The sequence below is a fragment of the Musa acuminata genome, chromosome BXJ3-2 (genome assembly GCF_036884655.1).
Source record: "Musa acuminata AAA Group cultivar baxijiao chromosome BXJ3-2, Cavendish_Baxijiao_AAA, whole genome shotgun sequence".
In the NCBI taxonomy this organism is placed as follows: domain Eukaryota; kingdom Viridiplantae; phylum Streptophyta; class Magnoliopsida; order Zingiberales; family Musaceae; genus Musa; species Musa acuminata.
This window is the reverse complement of record NC_088350.1, coordinates 29,449,496-29,467,415: the sequence shown is the minus strand read 5'-3', so window position 1 is coordinate 29,467,415 and position 17,920 is coordinate 29,449,496. Positions and strand designations below refer to the sequence as shown.

The 17,920-nt window shown below is 40.5% G+C and overlaps 2 protein-coding genes and 2 long non-coding RNA genes across 4 annotated transcripts; 2 read left to right on the top strand and 2 right to left on the bottom strand.

Annotated features, from left to right (window-relative positions):
- The first annotated feature begins 2,417 nt into the window (after positions 1–2,417).
- Positions 2,418–4,128, top strand: LOC135631015 (classical arabinogalactan protein 4-like). The gene is made up of 2 exons (XM_065138379.1): positions 2,418–3,015; positions 3,791–4,128. The coding sequence occupies exons 1-2, from the start codon at positions 2,446–2,448 to the stop codon at positions 3,863–3,865; spliced, it is 645 nt and encodes a 214-aa protein (XP_064994451.1). The 5' UTR covers positions 2,418–2,445; the 3' UTR covers positions 3,866–4,128.
- A 764-nt stretch (positions 4,129–4,892) lies between these two features.
- On the top strand, positions 4,893–6,486 carry LOC108952144 (uncharacterized). The gene is made up of 3 exons (XR_010494253.1): positions 4,893–5,101; positions 5,173–5,309; positions 5,381–6,486. It is a non-coding gene; the product is annotated as an uncharacterized LOC108952144 (long non-coding RNA).
- Positions 6,487–8,183: 1,697 nt separating this feature from the next.
- Positions 8,184–11,491, bottom strand: LOC135631016 (uncharacterized). The gene is made up of 2 exons (XR_010494252.1): positions 10,949–11,491; positions 8,184–8,470 (listed from the first exon to the last, which is right to left on the bottom strand). It is a non-coding gene; the product is annotated as an uncharacterized LOC135631016 (long non-coding RNA).
- A 2,254-nt stretch (positions 11,492–13,745) lies between these two features.
- LOC135632005 (probable polyamine transporter At3g19553) lies at positions 13,746–16,167 on the bottom strand. Its single transcript, XM_065140246.1, has 2 exons — positions 15,015–16,167; positions 13,746–14,517 (listed from the first exon to the last, which is right to left on the bottom strand). Exons 1-2 carry the CDS (start codon positions 16,016–16,018, stop codon positions 14,064–14,066), a joined length of 1,458 nt encoding a protein of 485 aa, XP_064996318.1. The 5' UTR covers positions 16,019–16,167; the 3' UTR covers positions 13,746–14,063.
- Between the last annotated feature and the right edge of the window lie 1,753 nt (positions 16,168–17,920).

Sequence of the window (17,920 nt, the reverse complement as noted above, 5' to 3'; positions counted from 1 at the left end):
CTTACATTATCTTCCAAAGTGCTATTCTTCTTTTCCTTCTGCATGACTACAACTTGAGTGTACTGATGTCGGCTGGTCCAGGTTTCATGTTCACTGGGAAAAGATAAATTAAGAGCCTACTGGCCTCTGTCCTGTCCATGTTATTATATCTTGGTTGCTTATATAATATTTTCTTTAAGTTGTCTTATTTTCCTTTTGCATGACTACAACTTTAGTTTATTGATGCAGCTGGGTCCAGTACTGATGTTCAGGCCTCTGTCTTGGTCATGATAATTTATCTTGTTTGCTTATAATGTCTTCCAGAATCTTGTTATTTCCATTTGCATGACAGAGAAGGTATAAATAAAGAGCCCGGTGGCCTCTGTGCTGGTCATGTTAATTTACCTTAAGAAACTGTTTTGACAAGCCAGGAATAGTGGTAGATATAACTGCAGGAAACATGGAAATATTATTACCTGGGGGCATGAGTCTGGAAGAGACCCCCATGTGGTTCCTTATTACATTTAAATATTTATTTGTCTGAGCCCTTTTCAGTTGCAGGTTGTGCATTTGAATTTGATATCTACATGCATGCATATGGTGGGTGGTAAGTAGCATGCATCTCCATCTTTTCCTCATCATCATGCTGCTTCCAAGCCATGGTTATTAATGAGCATGCTCTCTTTGTTCCAGTAGGTCAATGTATATGCTTGATGGGAGGTGTGCCCTGGGGAAGAGAGGCCACTTGACCTAATGAGATGCAGGTATGTACTTGGTACCCTTGCAGTTATGTTTTATTACTACCCTTCAAATAAGGAAGACTCAAACTTTTTGACTTCATGTTGCCACTGAAACCTTTTATTATCCTCTATATCTTCAGTAATTAAGCTTATGTTTCTAAATTAAAACTCTACTTTAAAAGAGCTTGCAAAACATGTTTTGGCTGTGATGCATAAGCTATTCAGTTTTGATACAGCTTTTAGGTGCTTGGTGTAATTTAAACCTTTGAACTATCATCACCATCTGAGCAACAATAGAACAGAAGTAATGATGTGCCATACCGCAACACTGTCTACCAGATCACAGCTCACCTTGGCAGAACGGTTTGTGAATGATGGCAGCACTGCCATGTTTCTGCGATCTGAACTTGAATTCATTTCTCAGCAGGGGAGGGAAAAGGATGATCTCCGTGGTGAAAAATCCAGCCAAGGACGAGAAGAATAAATGTGTGTGGTGGATCGAAGCGAGGGTGAGAAATCATTGAATGAAGGGTACAAGGAATCTCGAGGATGAGAAAGTTGCTGATTGTGCCAATGAGTTAGAATTGCTCTGCTTGTCTTCCGAGCGAAGAAGCGAAATCATTTTACGAGTAGGAGACATCTCCAATGCCGTGAGAAGGGAAATCATTCAACGCATGCGCTCTGCTGCTGCTAACTCGATTACTTTGGACGAAACGAGCGTGAGGAACAGATAACTGACACCAATCAAGTGGCTGATTGAGACTGCCTACAAGAATTCATGTCTCGGGCTCGAAAGTGTATTGTCATCTTTCTTTCTTCTTTCCCCTTTTGTTTTTAGTTGAAGTGCTCGACCATCTTGATTGAGGCATCTCAACAGCACGCATCTTTTTGTGTGTTCGTCCATCCAATTTTAGTAAACAGCGACAAGTTGCTCAGTTGGAGTAGGAAAATTACTCGTTAGAGAAAACATGTTGAATCAAGAGAATGCGTATCGTTGATATTATTATCTTCTTTCTTAACAAAAGGAATGGTTTTGAGGAGGATGAAGCAACACATACATACTACATTGTTATTATCAGGATCTAATAGGGATACAAAAGCATAGTGCTTGCTGTTAGATGTCAAATTGATCAAAACAAGTGCACACCGAGCTGACAAACAAATTTATCAGTCTTTTGCATTCATCATCACAGCCAAACAAACTATGATAGATCAACATCACAGGACTTGGTGGCACTTTTTGTACACGTGTAGCACCCTCGTAAGGGAGCCCAAATCCTGATGGGCCAACTCTCATCCGCTTATGGGCTATTATTGGCTTCCAATTCGATCATCCATGTCGGCCTGATCCCACCACCACGCACACACGGCCAGAAAGCCTTCTTCCTCATTGGCCGCCGCAGCGAGAAGCAAAGCTGAATCCCACGCTCCCGCAAGTAGCAGCAGCGAGAAGCAAGTGTTACGGGCCCCTTCGTTTATTTGTTGCTCTCTTTACTTCTCTTCCTCTGGGGCGGATCGTCTATGAATACCCTTTGAATATGAACTATGCTTTTGGGTCGCATCGACGTCCACTAAGATGCGGTTAAACAACTTCCTGAAATGTGAACGGTTCGATGACTATCGCATCGTTTGGTAGTTGGATAGGATCCGAAATATTAGAAGCTCCACCCACTATATATGAACTCCCTCTGCACTCTGTTGCACACACACTCTCTGTTGAGGAAACATGGATCGGCTCACCGCTATCTCCATCGCCATCGCCGTCCTCGGCCTCGCCCTCTCCTCCGCTGCCGCCCAGTCGCCGGCCTCCTCACCAACTGCTACCCCTCCCACCTCCTCCTCCACCTCCGCGGCCCCCGCCAAACACACCACCCCCGTCCCCGTCGCAGCCCCCGCTGCTTCCCCCACCAAGTCCACCGCCCCCGCCCCCGCCGTTCCATCACCCTTCACATCCACTCCCCCAGCTCCATTAGCGGCACCCCTCTCCTCCCCTCCGACCGCCTCCGTTCCCTCTGCGTCTCCTCCCACCGCGTCCCCTCCTTCCGACGCTGTCCCTCCGCCCACGCCTGTCCCCCTCAGCTCACCACCTAGCCCTCGACCTGCATTGCCTCCCCCCGAGCCGGCAACGGCCCCTCCGAAACCCGCCGAGGTCCCGGCGGCGTCACCACCGAAACCGAAAAAGAAGGGCGTCACCCCGGCCTCGTCGCCAGTAGCAACCACAACGCCGTCGACACCAGCTTCGTCCCCATCTTCCGAGGCAGCCTCCCCCGGGCCCAGTGGTTCTGCTGCAGACACGGTACGCTCTCTATCTCTCTCTCGCTTACCGTACCCTCCCATATATCGGTCGTCGGGTTCCGACTCGGACCGGCACCGCGACCCCTTGCCGGGGTCGGACGGCACCCGCACTGCCCTACAACGTGCGGCTAAATCCTAGCCGTTGGAACGGGCGCAGCCGCAGCGCGTTCACCGATCGCCGCGTCCTCTTCGCACGTGCCACATGCCCCGAGGCGACTCGCCCACGGGAACTTGGACAAGCGTCTCATCGCTAACTTGCGCCTGCCATTAATTTCTCCGACACCGCAGTCGCCAGCTGTGTCCGGAACCGGAACTCAAATACCTATTTACAATGTAGCTCTCTGCAAACCTTGAAGTCCGGTGTCACCATTCGCGCTACACTACTTTCTAGCTGTTCATTCTCGCGGGTAAAGTGGGGCCCGAAACTACCCCGACTGCCAGCAGCGGGTAAGATGGTAGGTTAAACTAAAAAAGTAATTTTAACAGTTCTATAAGCACCTCGGGGTGTACATTTCGTGAAGAAAATATCTGGGCCGTCGGTTGTCGCGCTCGGTCACGTGATCCGTGCTCGTTCCTCGAGATTCCCATTTTCCTTTAGCCAAAAGGACAAATGCGTAATAAAAACCCGAGCCAATTAAAGACGGTAATTAAAATAAGACAGTGACGGAGATCCTCGAGATGGGACATGTGTCAGCTACCTGCTCCCCTATCACCTTCCGAGGTAGGTGTCAAAAATAGTAGATAATGCTGCATCATTTCATTTCATTTCTATGCAGAGCGGTGCAGCGAGCGGCGTGGGGAAGATGATGAGCTCGGTGGCGGTGCTGGCCGTTGCCATTTTGGTCATTTAGACTATATATGACATGACCTGATATGATATGTTTCGCGTTTAATAGGGTTAGAGTTTATTTTTAGTCGTTATTTGTCGTGTCACCAAAGTATCCCCGTTGTGATGGACCTGTTTTGGTCACCCGTGTTAGATGTTTGGCTCACTTGATTGAATGGGCTCTCTCCTTGGGTAGGAGAACATGCTTGATTCTTTGTTTTGAGAGGAGGGGACTCTGTTGGAGATTGATTGTTCTGCTTGACATGATCATTTGGATCCATTTACTTACACCTGCTACTTCTGCCTTTGTTCTGCCTGGTGCGGTGTGGAGTCCATTTCTTGCTGACAGATGCTTTATTGTGGTGCCAAGATTTGTGTTTGTTCTCGTGACGCTGCGATGCCTTCTCATGAGTTTGAGTCGAGATTTTTCCGTCTCATAGTTCGAGTACGAAAACGTCGGTGATGTTTAAGCCGGCCTCGCATTCCTTGGACACTATAGAAGTCATCTCCACTTTCCCTCTCCGGCTTTAACGCAGCAAGAAGTACTCGATGCATGGGCGACAACCGTCAAGGACCAGTGGATTCACAGGGAAGGCAGCTTTGATGGCCAAAAGCACCTAAGAGGACGACAAGGCATGACATAAATCATCGCCCAGAGGAATCGAGAAGCACTTTGTAGGTACAAAATCTTCCAGACAAAGTATTCCACGGGAAACGCTGTAAAAGCTAACGAAGCCTTCCTACATCTTGAGAAATATGAAGTCTTAAGAACGGTCCAATATCGAATACATGAAGATTAATGTACACGAAAGAGCAAGAGAGTGTCGAGCACATCATATGGACTTTTGTCGTTGGGCGGGCCTTCACTGACCGTCTCGCTCCCATCGATGACGTCATTACCGCATAGACTTTTATTGTTTATTTATTTTTATTATTATTCGTTCTCCGAAGAGGTGCGACGACGATCCCACGTCGCTCGCGGTTACGAAGGGAAAGAGCGGGTCGACATCGCCACGTTGGCATGTTCAAATATTGGGTTTCCCGCCTCTTCGAAGCCGTTTTCTTGAACCCCTTCGCTCTTGGATCCATCGCCTCCTCCAATCTCTTCGTCTTCTCCGTATCAAGATCCCAATTATTGAGGAGCAGGATCCTTCCGGAAGTGGTCTTGAGCCCCCATCGTGTCTGATGGAACAGGACCAAGGCAAGACGGTATGGTCCGACGGAAGACCGGCGAGTCCATCTCATCCCCGCCTCCTCTCAGGTCGGTTCCCTTCCTTTAAACCTAGGAACCTTTCTTCCCTTGATCCATCTCATCTTCGTCTCCTGATCAAGATCCCCGCCCTCGTCTTTCGAGATGCTTCCAAAGGTGGTAGCGCACCGCGATCGAGGCTGCTGGAGCACGACGACGATGGGCCGGTGATGGATGGCTGGGAAACCGGCGACTCCTCGTTATCTCCACCTCATCTCAGGTCGGTCACTGCCAGTAAACCTAGGAACCCTTCTCCTCTACTGATCGGGAACATCGTTCTTGTCTTTCAAGATTCTTTCAGTGGCGGTAGCGCACCCCGATGACGAACGTTGGAACTCGAGGACGACGACCAGCTTGGACGACGGCCCAGAAGAAAAGTGGGTGATCATCTTCTCCTTGATCTCTTTCCAGGTCTGTCACAATCCCCTTGACCGATTTGTTCTGTTCCTCCATTCTTCTCGTTGTTCCTAGAATCATTAGATCTTAAAGAACATAATAATTTCTCCCTTACTTTTGGGGCAGATCTCTTGTAGAATGTTTACTTTTACGTGATATTGTGAAATTATGGGAACGAAGGTTGGTTGTGTATGAATGGGAAGTCTGGGAGTGGTCATCGCCTCTGGTTGTTCATCAACTAACAATGATGAATCTTTGACTTGGGGATTTTATGAGATTACGTATATGGGTCATCTTTAGTCTTTGATAACCCTTGAGGTGCTCTAGGTTGTTGGGTAGTGGAAAAGTGGTAGGACTTGCAAGAATAAAGAAAGATCTAGTGGTGCATTATTCGATTTACAGCACCATCTTTAACTTTTCTGGTATCTTGAGTATAACACAAGTCATTGAAAAATGGTAATCAAACTATTCTGCTTTATTGTTTGTGCTGCCCTCTTTCTAAAACTCTAAAAGTTATTCGTAATTTTAAAGAAAGAAACCGATGTGCGGATTGATTACCTGATTTTGCTCGATCAACTAAAGAATTTTTTGTTGAGGGGCCACTGGCTCTTCAACAAAAATTGCTCTGATTTTGAAGGAAAAAATAGTCTATTCCATTATGTCGAGTTCCACTGATTTTGGATGTGCTGAAATGCCGCGTGGTAATAAAAAATGTTCAAACGAGGAAACCTCTGGCACTTCTTTTGCCTCCTATAAATGGATGATGCTCTGCTGGAAACTAAGTCAGACACAGTGAAGGAATTTTATTTAATCTAGCTTTTTTGTGCAAGCAAATCTTTCTTTCCATATTCTTACTGCTTGTTTCCTTGAGATTTAATTATGTTGTAGTTTTATGTTCGACTTCTTTAAGGTGCTTACTACTGCTACGCTACTCTTTAGCATGTATCTTAATACCTTGATGTATATAAAGACTGTTATGAAATCTTTGTGCATTGTGCTTATTGTCCTTTTTTAAATCTCAAGAATTTCAGGTACTTTTTCTTTAGGGTTTCTTGTTGGGTTAATATCATGAGTAGTGGTGCAGGGTTTCTCGTGGTTAAGTATTTATTTATACATAAAAATGCATTTCATTAACTGATTCTTTACTTCCTTGATTATTCCCAAGGTTCACAAATTTTGAGATAGTTTCTCCGTATGTATGTATGTATAATCAAATAATGAGGGAGAGTGAGAAACCTTTTTTCATCATGAGCTAAATTGTGGTGACTTAGAAGAACATTGGTGTGAATAATGATTTAGGTTATTTGTTATCGTAATTTAAAATGGTTTCTCAAATGGAACAAATATGGATGTTGGATACGGATTATGAAAACTGCGTTAGATTGAGTTTGTAACTCCTGCCTATTTTATGATAGCTTTTCTTATTATCCATTTTATAAATGGTACAAAACACTTGTGAATATTGTGTGTGTGTGGATCTTTGGCTAAAATATTTTGTTATGAAGTAATGACTAGTAGTAGTATGTAGATATAAATGGATGATCTTTGGCTAAAATATTGTGTGTGGATGATCTTGCAGCAAAGGAACATTCTTGGTTCCATTAGCTGATGAAATATTTATAGTTTGTGTTATCTTAGTCACTATAAAATTTCAGCCTATGCTAATGGCATTTTGATTGGTGCAGCCCAAAGGGTTTATTTTATATGATTAGCCTGGAAATTTAAGCATAGATGTCACCAATAATTAGAATCTCAATCATGTAGGAATATATCGAGGTTTGGATTTATCTTAATTTGGGGAAAACAAACCAAGCTTGCTCTCAAGAAATTGGTATAACTCTATTATTGAGAAATTTGATTAAAGAACGTTACAATTTCAAAAAGAAATTGAAGAAATGCGGTTGAAGAAGAAAAAGAGAGATAGGATGGAAACGGGTGGGCGGAGGGCGGTCAATTGGCTGCATGCTTAAGCCGGACAAGAACCCCAATCGAGTGGTTTCATTGGGCAATGGAACCTCACTTGTATTTTTAAAATCACTTGATGCCATAACAACTAACAGGTTCAGCCGACTTGCAAACTAATGGCAGTTTTCTTATTGTCATTCTAAGTCATGCTTTATGCGCAATTCTGTCATTCTAAGTCCTATCTGGCATTAGAAGCAGTTGGTTTTAATGATCATCCTCTTTTTAAAGTCCTATCGGGGATTCTTTCGAACTTTCAGCCTGTCTCTGCACAGATGTCATCGAATCGCGGCAAGGTGCAAACTGCCAAAATTTACATTGCAATTGCGCTTTACATTACTGCCAAATTTACGAATAATTTAAAGGAAAAAATAATGCACACTCTTCGACGGCATTTGTTTGTTTAAAAAACTGAAACATAATTATCACTAATCTAATTGTTAACAATTGAATATTTATATTATTTCTCAAATTTGTTTCAAATTTACTTGAAATTTATTTAAATCTAATCGATTTTATTCTTTGTTTAAATTTTCAATAATCACACTTTATTTTTATTTTCAATAAAAAAAATAAAACTTTTAAGACAAACTTTTAAATACCCATTTTCTTTTCTTATATTGGTTTTCAAACATTGGTTCAGGATCATTGTAACTTTCTGATATTACTTTATCACTAAATTATCCACAATTTGTTCTTTGAAAATTTTATTCATTGTAACTCAAAAACTGTAAAATAAGTTTTAGATGAATCATTTAATATATATTTAAATTAATCATTAAATTGGAATTTCTTTAACAATCAGATGGAAATATTGACTGCTAGTGGTTTCCCTGGAGTTGCCCGCATAACGAAAACTACGAAGCAAAAAATATGAAAAAGTAGTCATGCCTAAAACTAGAAAAACAGCATGGAAGCATTGGGCCAGAATTGCGACAGATCTAATAAACAGCGCGCAAGCGTGGCTAAATGTTGGCCACACCATCAGCACAAAGTTCCTTGGATCAGCAGCCTCACCTGGACCTGTAACATAATAATCCAAAAGAACTAAGTTACAATCTGGCAAGGCCGGAAAGTGTTATATGATGGATTGTTGCATTATGTCATTTGATAAATGCGTACGCATACGATCAATTTATAAGTAACAATGCCTATTGATAAATAGGCAATGCCTAAACTGATCAATTTATAAGTAACAATGCATCATCTCCTATAATCACCAATATTTAGTCATCAATATCATTGCCTAAACTGATCTATTATTATCGTGGCCTTGGAAATCGGATGCCCCCAAGAAAATCAGCACCTGATTTTTTTTATCGACAACATCAGCCTACGAAATATGATAACATCATGCACAACAATCTGGACATTTACATAACAACAAATATAAAAGAATAACAGAAACACAAAAGTAACAAATGTTTACCTCAAAATCGTAGGTAATAAGACAAAAGTTTCTTGAAAAAGTAGACCAAATCATGGCATAATAAGGCATATAGAAAGGTAATAACAGTATTGAAGATAGTAAATATAATATCTAAAATGTTAGAATAATCTAAAACTTCAGTTTTCTGAAATCCAAAAATATGAATTAACAGTATTCACAGGCTTGAGGATCTTGATGATGCGATGCTTGTTGTTGGAAACATGTATGTCATCAAAGACCTCCGAGGAACAAGACTTCTACAATTGCAAGGTCTAGTTGAGTCCATATATGCACGGACACCGAAAAGAAGCAACTTTACAGTGACACCAAAGCTCACCCTCTAGTAAGGAAAAAAAAAAGAATTCCAAATAAAAATTAATTGAGAACTGCATGACTTTAAATTACACTACTAGTATATAGCAATGCGATAAATGTCTTCCAATCAAATATCCTAACGAAAATTGTTGTTTTTTCTTTCATATGCTGAGCCAAAGGTACAAGGAATTCGGACCTATCCCTAAAGGACGCTTAGTAACAAAAGAATCATGTTAACACCCAAATTAATTTAAAATAAGAACAATGGTGTTCACCAAACAACTGCAAAGAATCCCTTGAACAAAAAGAAAGCTAAGAATCCAGTAGAAGGGGCATGAGGACCATGATTCAGCATTAAGCATGAACAATGATTGTGCAACGTAGAGACTTCTGCAAACTATTCAAGAACAACTTTACAGTTCCTATCAGACAAAAATCATAACATCAATTCCATTGTGGAAGCAAATGTTTGTCAGACACCAAGCATCTAGCAACAGAATACAGACGACACTAATTGAGATGAATCTAAATGGTTTGGTGAAAACTAATAAAAATAAATGATAACGTCCATGCAGTACACACCATATGTTCACAATCAAAACTAGGGTCGTTATATCACCAAGTTCTTCGTGAACTCAAAATCCTTTAGGGTTTGGACACTAACTATAAATAATAATCTGTAACACAAGGAAACTAACAATCGACCAAGAGACATGTCAAAAGTAAAGCGACCTGAAGACTGATTAAACTACAGCATATGAAATCTGTGGAATGCAAATCACAACAGCAAAAATTCAAGGTGACAAATACAAAGAAACAAATCGGGGCTAGGCCTTGATTCGGGTTTCAGAGCAATGAACATCCGTATACTACAAATAAATTCTTTATCAAATAAGGGACTAGAGTTCCTTGCAGCTCTATCTACATAAACTATTAAGTAAGAATCTGAAACATGATAACACAAGAAAATTAACAATCAACCAAGAAACATGTCAAAAGTAAAGAGAACTGAAGACTGACCAAACTACAGCATCTGAAGTCTGTGAAATGCAAAACACCACAGCAAAAATTCAAGGTGACAATCAGAAAGAAACAAATCGGGGCTAGGCTTTGATTAGAGTTTTGAGAGCAACAAACACCCATGCACTACAAATCAATTATATATCGAATCAGGGATCAGGGTTCCTGACAGCTCTTTAACATCAGAATTATCAATCAACCAAGAAACATGTCAATGTACGGAGACCTGAACATTGATTAAACGACAACATATAAAGTAAGTCTGTGAAAGTGCTAAAAGATCAGCACGGAAAAAAATCCAAGGTGACGATTAAAAAGACACGATCAGGGCTGGGCTCTATTTAGGATTTCAGAATCAAGAACGAACACTCATGCACTATAAACTAACTCTCCAAATTAGGGTTCCTTATAGTTCGGAATTTCTTCCTAAACCCAAAAAATATATGAGGTCGATTACCAACCATAAACAAGAACATGAAAACACCAGGAATCTAGTGATTGATCTAAAAATACATCAAAGGAGACTTGCAGGGCGATGGAACTATAGCATACAAAATTTGTGAGGATGCTGAAGGATCATCACAATCCAAGGTGGTTTGTAACTACTAGATGAAAGAACTATGGAAAGGGTTGTCCATCTATCATAATGTTTATCACAATCAAGACATAATCAATCGAGATTAAACCAAATAGGCCATCGGGGTCAGGCTTGGAGAAAGATTCAAGTTCTTGCATACCCCCTGAACGGTGAGGGATTCGTAATCCCAGCACTCTGTGGCCCGAGGACGACGATGTCGGCGTGGACTCGGACACTGGATATGGTGATCCGACTGTCGCCCTCGCGGAACTCGATCTTGCTCTCAGGAACGGCGTTTCGGACATCGCCGACCGATAGCGGAGGCCGCGAGCCTACCGGTTGCTCCAGGAGGTATACGAAAAGGATCACGACAAGGAACCGGCGATCGGGGAAGTATCTCGTTCACGCTCCCTCATCGCCTTCTCCCTCGCTACGCCCGAACCTAAACTAACACACACACACACACACACTCTCTCTCTCTCTCTCCCGCATTGCCGATCCCCTTCTTCCCTGCCTAATTCTTGAAGTCTCATCGCTTCTTCCCCGCCCTCCGCTCATACCGAACCTGAAGTGTCTCCCTCAAGTGTATATAAACGCTCCCTCCCCGATCGCGATTGAGCTCTCGCCACCGTTGATATTGTTCCAAGAATCGAGAAATAGAAAAGCTTCGACGGTCGAGAAGTTTCTGTGGTTTCCTGGTGGGGGAAACGCACGCTAACGCCGCCTCGGGTAACCTTACATATGGTTATGGGTACCAAATTGCGGGACGCACGTCTCTTCCTCGTGGGACCTGACATCTGTCGCTTCGGGGTTGCATGCGGTTTATGCTAAGTGGGACCCGACGCCTATCCCTTCCTGGGTCGTCGCTCAATAGGCATGACTTGGTTATTCAAAGAATATTCGAATAAACGAATCAGAATATTAATTAATTTAGGATCTGATAGATAAAGAAAAGATAAAAGAAAATATAATATCCAGAGTCCCAGGGGCAAACATGCTATTCCCAAAGTCGGTAAGGATAGATATGTAAGAATAGACATTTTCATAATGTTTCCTTATGTTTGAATATTCATTATATTACATTCTCAGGTTTTCAGAACCCCAATTAAACTTGTAAAGGTAGCCAAAGCTTTATCACTTAGTCATCACATCTCATCAACTTTCAAGAACACCTAACAAGGAGAGCGCTTGTGATGTGTTCCATACGCAGCTGCCAGCCTATGACACACTTTGCTTGACAACAATAAAACCAATTACATTCCAACACGTAATGATGCTCTTGCTTAAACATGAAGGCAGTGTTGCAATTGAGCTTAGCAAAATAGTCATCACAGCTGTGATTAACGTATGAGAAAATTTCTATGTAGGTAATCCACAAAGCATGCTAGTTACAGATAATCTAACACCGTTCTATCCACGCGAATAGGAGTCCAAAAGATAACTTGAGTCAATTATCGAGCTACCTTGCTTACTAAATATTTATAAGAATATTTTTAAAAATTCAGAGATGGCTCGGGTCGATTACAAACTATCTCCCTCGTAAAATATTCATAGAAATATTTTCAAAAGTTCAAGAGATAACTCGAGTCGATTATGAACTAACTTCCATATGAAATATTTTTAAGAATATTCTCGAAAGTCTAGAGGACAGCTCGGATCGATTACTCACCGTCTCCCTTATAGAATCTTTTTGAAATATTCTTTCTTCTTAAAGTCAGTATAAAAAACATAATTTAGCTCTAGATAACGAATGAATATCGATATTAACTTAAATATCGAAAGGATCCACTCAGAAAGCTCCTCCCAACCCTAGTTTTTTTGTGCAAATAACGAGTTAGGAGAAATCACGCTTTATTTTATACGATTTCTCGCATACGAATCAAGACAACATTATGCTAACGAAGACAATGACGATATTTTTTTCTAACATATTAAAAGGAATTTTACACAAGAAAAAAAAGATCAGCATCTTTCTCAATTCTTAATTCCATTAAATGGTGACCATTTAATAGATCTTTGAGTACCAGTGAGATACCATAATGTATCTACCCTCTCTTTAAAGTGCAAAACACCGATATCATTGTAAGGTAAAGTGGATAAACTCCGCTTTGATCATCAGAAGACTGGACGCTCGACTGACGTAGGAAACTAAGAACAAATGTATCAGTAAATTCTTTCTTCAGATTCATATACTCTATGCCAAGGTAGAAGACACCATTCTAAGAGCCAAAACTTTTAAGGATACCTGTCATACTTCAAATGCAAAACAAAAGCATAGAAGTTACCAAGATCATCTATAATCAAGAAACTAGAGATTCGTCAAATAGTCAATAAAAGTTCTCATTGTTAGAATATGCATACAAAATGCACAAAATTGTAAAAGTTACTAACAGAACAGGAATTCTATCTCACACAACATTTAACTACTTTCTACTCTCTGAAAACTATTAATATCATTGGATTCTACCATTGACAATGACTGACCACCCTCTTCTTGGGCTAAGCATCAAACAATAAATCTTAGATGCAAAATCTGCATAAAGTTTAAGGTCAGAAGTGCTGCTAATTCTACTTTTCACTTCAACAAATTCTTCGAAGCTAGGATGTTCCCCAACTTTTGTGTCCTCAGCTATTGTATCTTCTTACCATGATTAATATTTTTCCAAATAGCTTCTCCTAAAAGCAAGGCATATTTTCCGTGGATAATGTTTCGAAGTTTTCTCATGAATTCACTCACCTTTGTTCACATCCTGAGTACTAAATATAATCCTTCATCAGCTTTACCTGTCTCATTAATATTATCACTGCTAAGTATTATGCCTTTCTTTCACAATTTACGTCCAAACTCTAGGATATAATATGCTGCCATTTGTTTACTGTTAGCATCGGTAAGTACTAATTGATGTCTTGCGATGGAAGAACTTGCTCATAGAAAAAAAAGAATAGCAACAAAAACATCATGTCAATTACGGAAATTTAATCACGAATGGAAAAGTTCATACATTTTGTCATAAAAAGATTTAATTGCCGATGAGTGCGTATAATCAAAATGTAAGAGGGAACTATAATGCTTTGCCAAACTTTGCATCCTTTACACACTGATATTTTGAGAAGGATACATAGCTTACCATAATGTGTTGTTACATTACAGGCCTAAACATATCAAGTATATGTAGTTCCTGATGCTTCAAATGTGCAGTTCTCTCTCATTCCTTTTCCAAGATGCCATCGAAATTAATCTCAAAGTCTTGTGGTTCCTTCTTGACACAAGAATGTCACGGCAAAAGGCTTACAGAAGCCTCATCAACAATTTCCTGATTTTGCACTGTAGGAGTGTCGGAACAGCTCTTGGGCAGCATGTTGATGAATTTAACACACTTTTTATTCCTCATGTGCTCTATGGCAGGATATATAAGAAACCCGATGAGCATGACACTTCCACTTACGATAAATGTCCTCATCGAAGCCAAACACATAACAAGGACAAGCAAAAAAGTGGGAGGTATGCAAATAACCACCGCGCCAAAGGTTTCTACGGGAATCCTATATGGCCTGTGGAGATCCGGCTTCTTTATTCTGAGTTTTATGAATGCGGCAAACTCAAGAAGCATCCCCAGGGAGTACAAGAAATTAAGAAACTCTATAATCTCCTGAAAGCTCAACCATGATAATATTATGACCCCAGTTGCAGAGCACATGATGCTAATGGTCGGAGTGCCATACTTTGATCTACAAAAGTATCAATTTACGGTTGAGATTGTCATGCTATCACCGAATGTGTGCAAACTAAAAGCCACAAGTAATCATCAATCACAACAATGAAAATTTAAGTCTATCAAGTTTTAGAAAGAATTTCTTTTTTCCTCTAGAGAGTTTATTCCAACCTTATAGTAGAACCTTATTGCTCTCAGACACAACCCAACGAATGTACTACACTAAAACTTAGAAGTGGTTGAATGTCTTATCAACTAAGTTTAATCAAGAATTCAAATAATTTGGTGATCTTCCAACTTGTTTAAGTTTGTAAAGTCTTATCTCTTCGATTGAATACAAGTTTGGATGGCATTTCTCAATGATCCAAAGCTTATCTAAATCCTGTAGTTCCCCTATTCAAAGTCAGGTTTTGGCTCAGGAATCATATTATCAGTAAGGTTTTTGAGCCAATTGCAAGCAAAAGTCATTAACAGTAAAAAGCTTTTAGACATAGCATGTAGATGGATGCTAACCTCTTTCCAAATATTGCCGGCAGCATCCCCAACTCGCTCATCCCGAGCAACTGGAAAGAATCGCTGCTCATCTCGGCCTCGAACAAGCCCATGTTGGACATAGCCGCGGCCGCCTGGATCCACCATCGGAGCCAGGCTCCCCCAATCACCATCCCAACCTGGGCAAAGTACCCGTCTGTCCACTCCTCGGACGTGGACACATCTAGGGCCCCCGTGCCGGCGAGCAACGGGATCAGGTACGAAGCCATCACGAGGACGACGGCCCCGAAGATCGCCCTGGGGAAAGACCGGCTCGGGTCCTCGACCTCGCCGGCGAGGGTGCTTGCCTTGTCCCAGTAGTTGAGGTTCCAGAACATGCTGTTGAAGTATCCCCTGAAATTGGCTCTTTGGAGATTTACGGCGAGCCAGCGGCGGGGGCGGATGCGAGGGATGGCGAGCAGTGACATGACGACAAAGGGGGAGAGGGAGAAAGCGGTGAGGGCGACGGCGGAGAGGCCGACGATGTTGAGGCCACGGTAGTTGAGGAAGGTGAGGGCGGCGGTGAGGACGAGGAGGGCCAGGGTACGGACGGCAGGGTGATCGAAGAGGGGGAGGGACTGGCGGAGGTAGTCGAGGAAGAGGACGGGGTAAAGAGCGTTGTCCATGGTGCCGCTGATCCACTTCCAGAATCCCTCCTGGAATCCCCAAAAGGAGCCGAAGGCGGAGGAGATCCAGAGCACGTAGCCGCCGTTCTCCGGGAAGCTGGCGGCGAGCTCGGCGGTGACGAGGGCCTCGGGTAGGCTCCACAGAAGGGGGAAGACGAGGAAGCCGAGTAGGGAAAGGAGGGGTCCGCCGCCGGCCGAGACGGAGTCTTCGACGCCGAAGGGGCCGCCGGAGACGTTGTAGAAGATGAGGGCGATCAGGGGGAGCACCGCGAGCTTCTTCGGCGGCGGTCGTGGAGGGATCGCGACGGAGGAAGGAGAGGAGGAACCATCCTCGGCGGCGGTGGCGGAGACCTCCCCCATCCGAGAGACGGACCTCCGATGAGCTATCTCGGTGGCTTTCTTATTTCTTCGATGTGAATTATTGAGGAAGATTGGAAGAATGGGGAAGGGGAAGGGCGCGTTACGTTGACAAGTTGCAGGGTGTGTGCATCGCAATTACTAGAAGGTTGCGGAGGGATTGGATTCCATATGACTGTGTCAAGATTCTGTTTGACTTTTATATTGTAGAACGAAAATATTGTAAAAAAATAAAAGTTGGGTGAATTTTTAAAAAAATATCGAAGTTTTGATAAATTCTCGTAAACCGTTCCATCTTCAAAAAAATTAGACAGTAATATGTTTTATAAACGATGATTTTATCCTTAGATCATCTTTATCGTTGATGATGTTGATAAGATGAGTTACTAGCTTGTGCGTTGATCAGAGAGTTAGTCATGCCAATTCAATCACACGCGAAGGGGGAAGGTGGACAATCGCAAATAAAAAAGAAGGGGTCGACAAGTGATAGAGGACGAGGGACGAGAGTAATAAACGAAGGGTTACATAAAAAAGTTTACATAAAAAAGTTATAATATTTTTTTCACAAGATTATAATATTTTTTCAAGGTTACATAAAAAAGTTAAATAAATAAACATCAATTTATTAATATACATAAATTATAAATTATTTATTATAATTTATTTATTCATCAAAATAAAAATTAACTGTACTCATAGGTTTTATTGAAAAATATAGCAATGCTAACTCAAAAATAAAATCTAATTGGCTAAAGAAATGTATGCTTTTCATTACAATTTGATATAGTGTTATTGGAAGACTATTTTCAAAACAAAAAATAATAAAAAATTTAATAATGTTAAATAGTAACTTTTATAAGTCAATTGTAATATATATATATATATATATATATGTCAATCATTAAGTGAATGAACTTTTAATAATAGATAGAGACAAATATTTCACACTCTCAATAGAGAATAAAATCGTGTCTCTCACCAATCAAAACCAATCAAAATGAAGACACATTTTTCGCATGGAAGATCCATTCAACTACCACATTTGACCATTCATTAGCTCCTAAAGTGAATCGCCCTATCTACCATAGATAAGAAAACAAATCATTTCATGTTAATCATACCCATATCGAAATAAAATAATATATTAAATTATTTTAATTTATCTTTCAAATATCATTAATATCAAATAGTCTCCAATTGAGTTGAACCTTAGCTCAATCAATCCAATTGAATTTAATTTCATTAGAACCTAATAAAACTAATATCTAATTCTCATTTTATCGTTCTAAAACTACCTTAAAGTTATAGGACTAGATTTAGTTTAATTTAAATTAAAAAAGTTTTGAATAAATCAAATCGATTCGAAAACATCTTAAATCGATCTAAACTAATCAATTTTGACTTAGTTACTAGTAATGTGTACTGCACATAGTTACCTTGGATTAAGATAAGCTAGTTTACGGGTTGTGGCTTATATAAGCTAAGCTTGGCTTGTTGGCTAATTTCAATCCAAATCCTAATCAAAATTTTTTTATTTCAAATTATAGTATCATGAAATTATAATTAAAATATTTAAATTATCAATATTAAGTAATTAAAATACAATAAATAATACTATATTAAAAAGATTAAATTATATAATGAAGGAAATAATATTTTTAATATAAGTATAATAGAAATCAAGTATTACAACTAGCATCGTACATGCAAGATAAAAATTTTAGAAATCACATGTAGCACAAATAATTAAAATATGATTTAATCTAACAATTTTAAACACGTAGAAGGAATAGAAAAAATTTTAGACTTGGTGAGGGATAAGAAATATTCCTCCCCTTAAATATCACATAAGATATTTTTTTATTTATTATATCTGTATTTTTATTTAATTTATTGATAAAAATA

What these genes read in the sequence shown, in the direction of transcription:
- LOC135631015 (XM_065138379.1), top strand. Translation starts at nt 2,446, where the DNA reads ATGGATCGGCTCACCGCTATCTCCATCGCCATCGCCGTCCTCGGCCTC. An exon ending in GTGGTTCTGCTGCAGACACG is followed by an intron (nt 3,016 to 3,790) that starts GTACGCTCTCTA and finishes ATTTCTATGCAG; the next exon opens with AGCGGTGCAGCGAGCGGCGT.
- LOC135632005 (XM_065140246.1), bottom strand. Translation starts at nt 16,018, where the DNA reads ATGGGGGAGGTCTCCGCCACCGCCGCCGAGGATGGTTCCTCCTCTCCT. An exon ending in CCGGCAATATTTGGAAAGAG is followed by an intron (nt 14,518 to 15,014) that starts GTTAGCATCCAT and finishes ATACTTTTGTAG; the next exon opens with ATCAAAGTATGGCACTCCGA.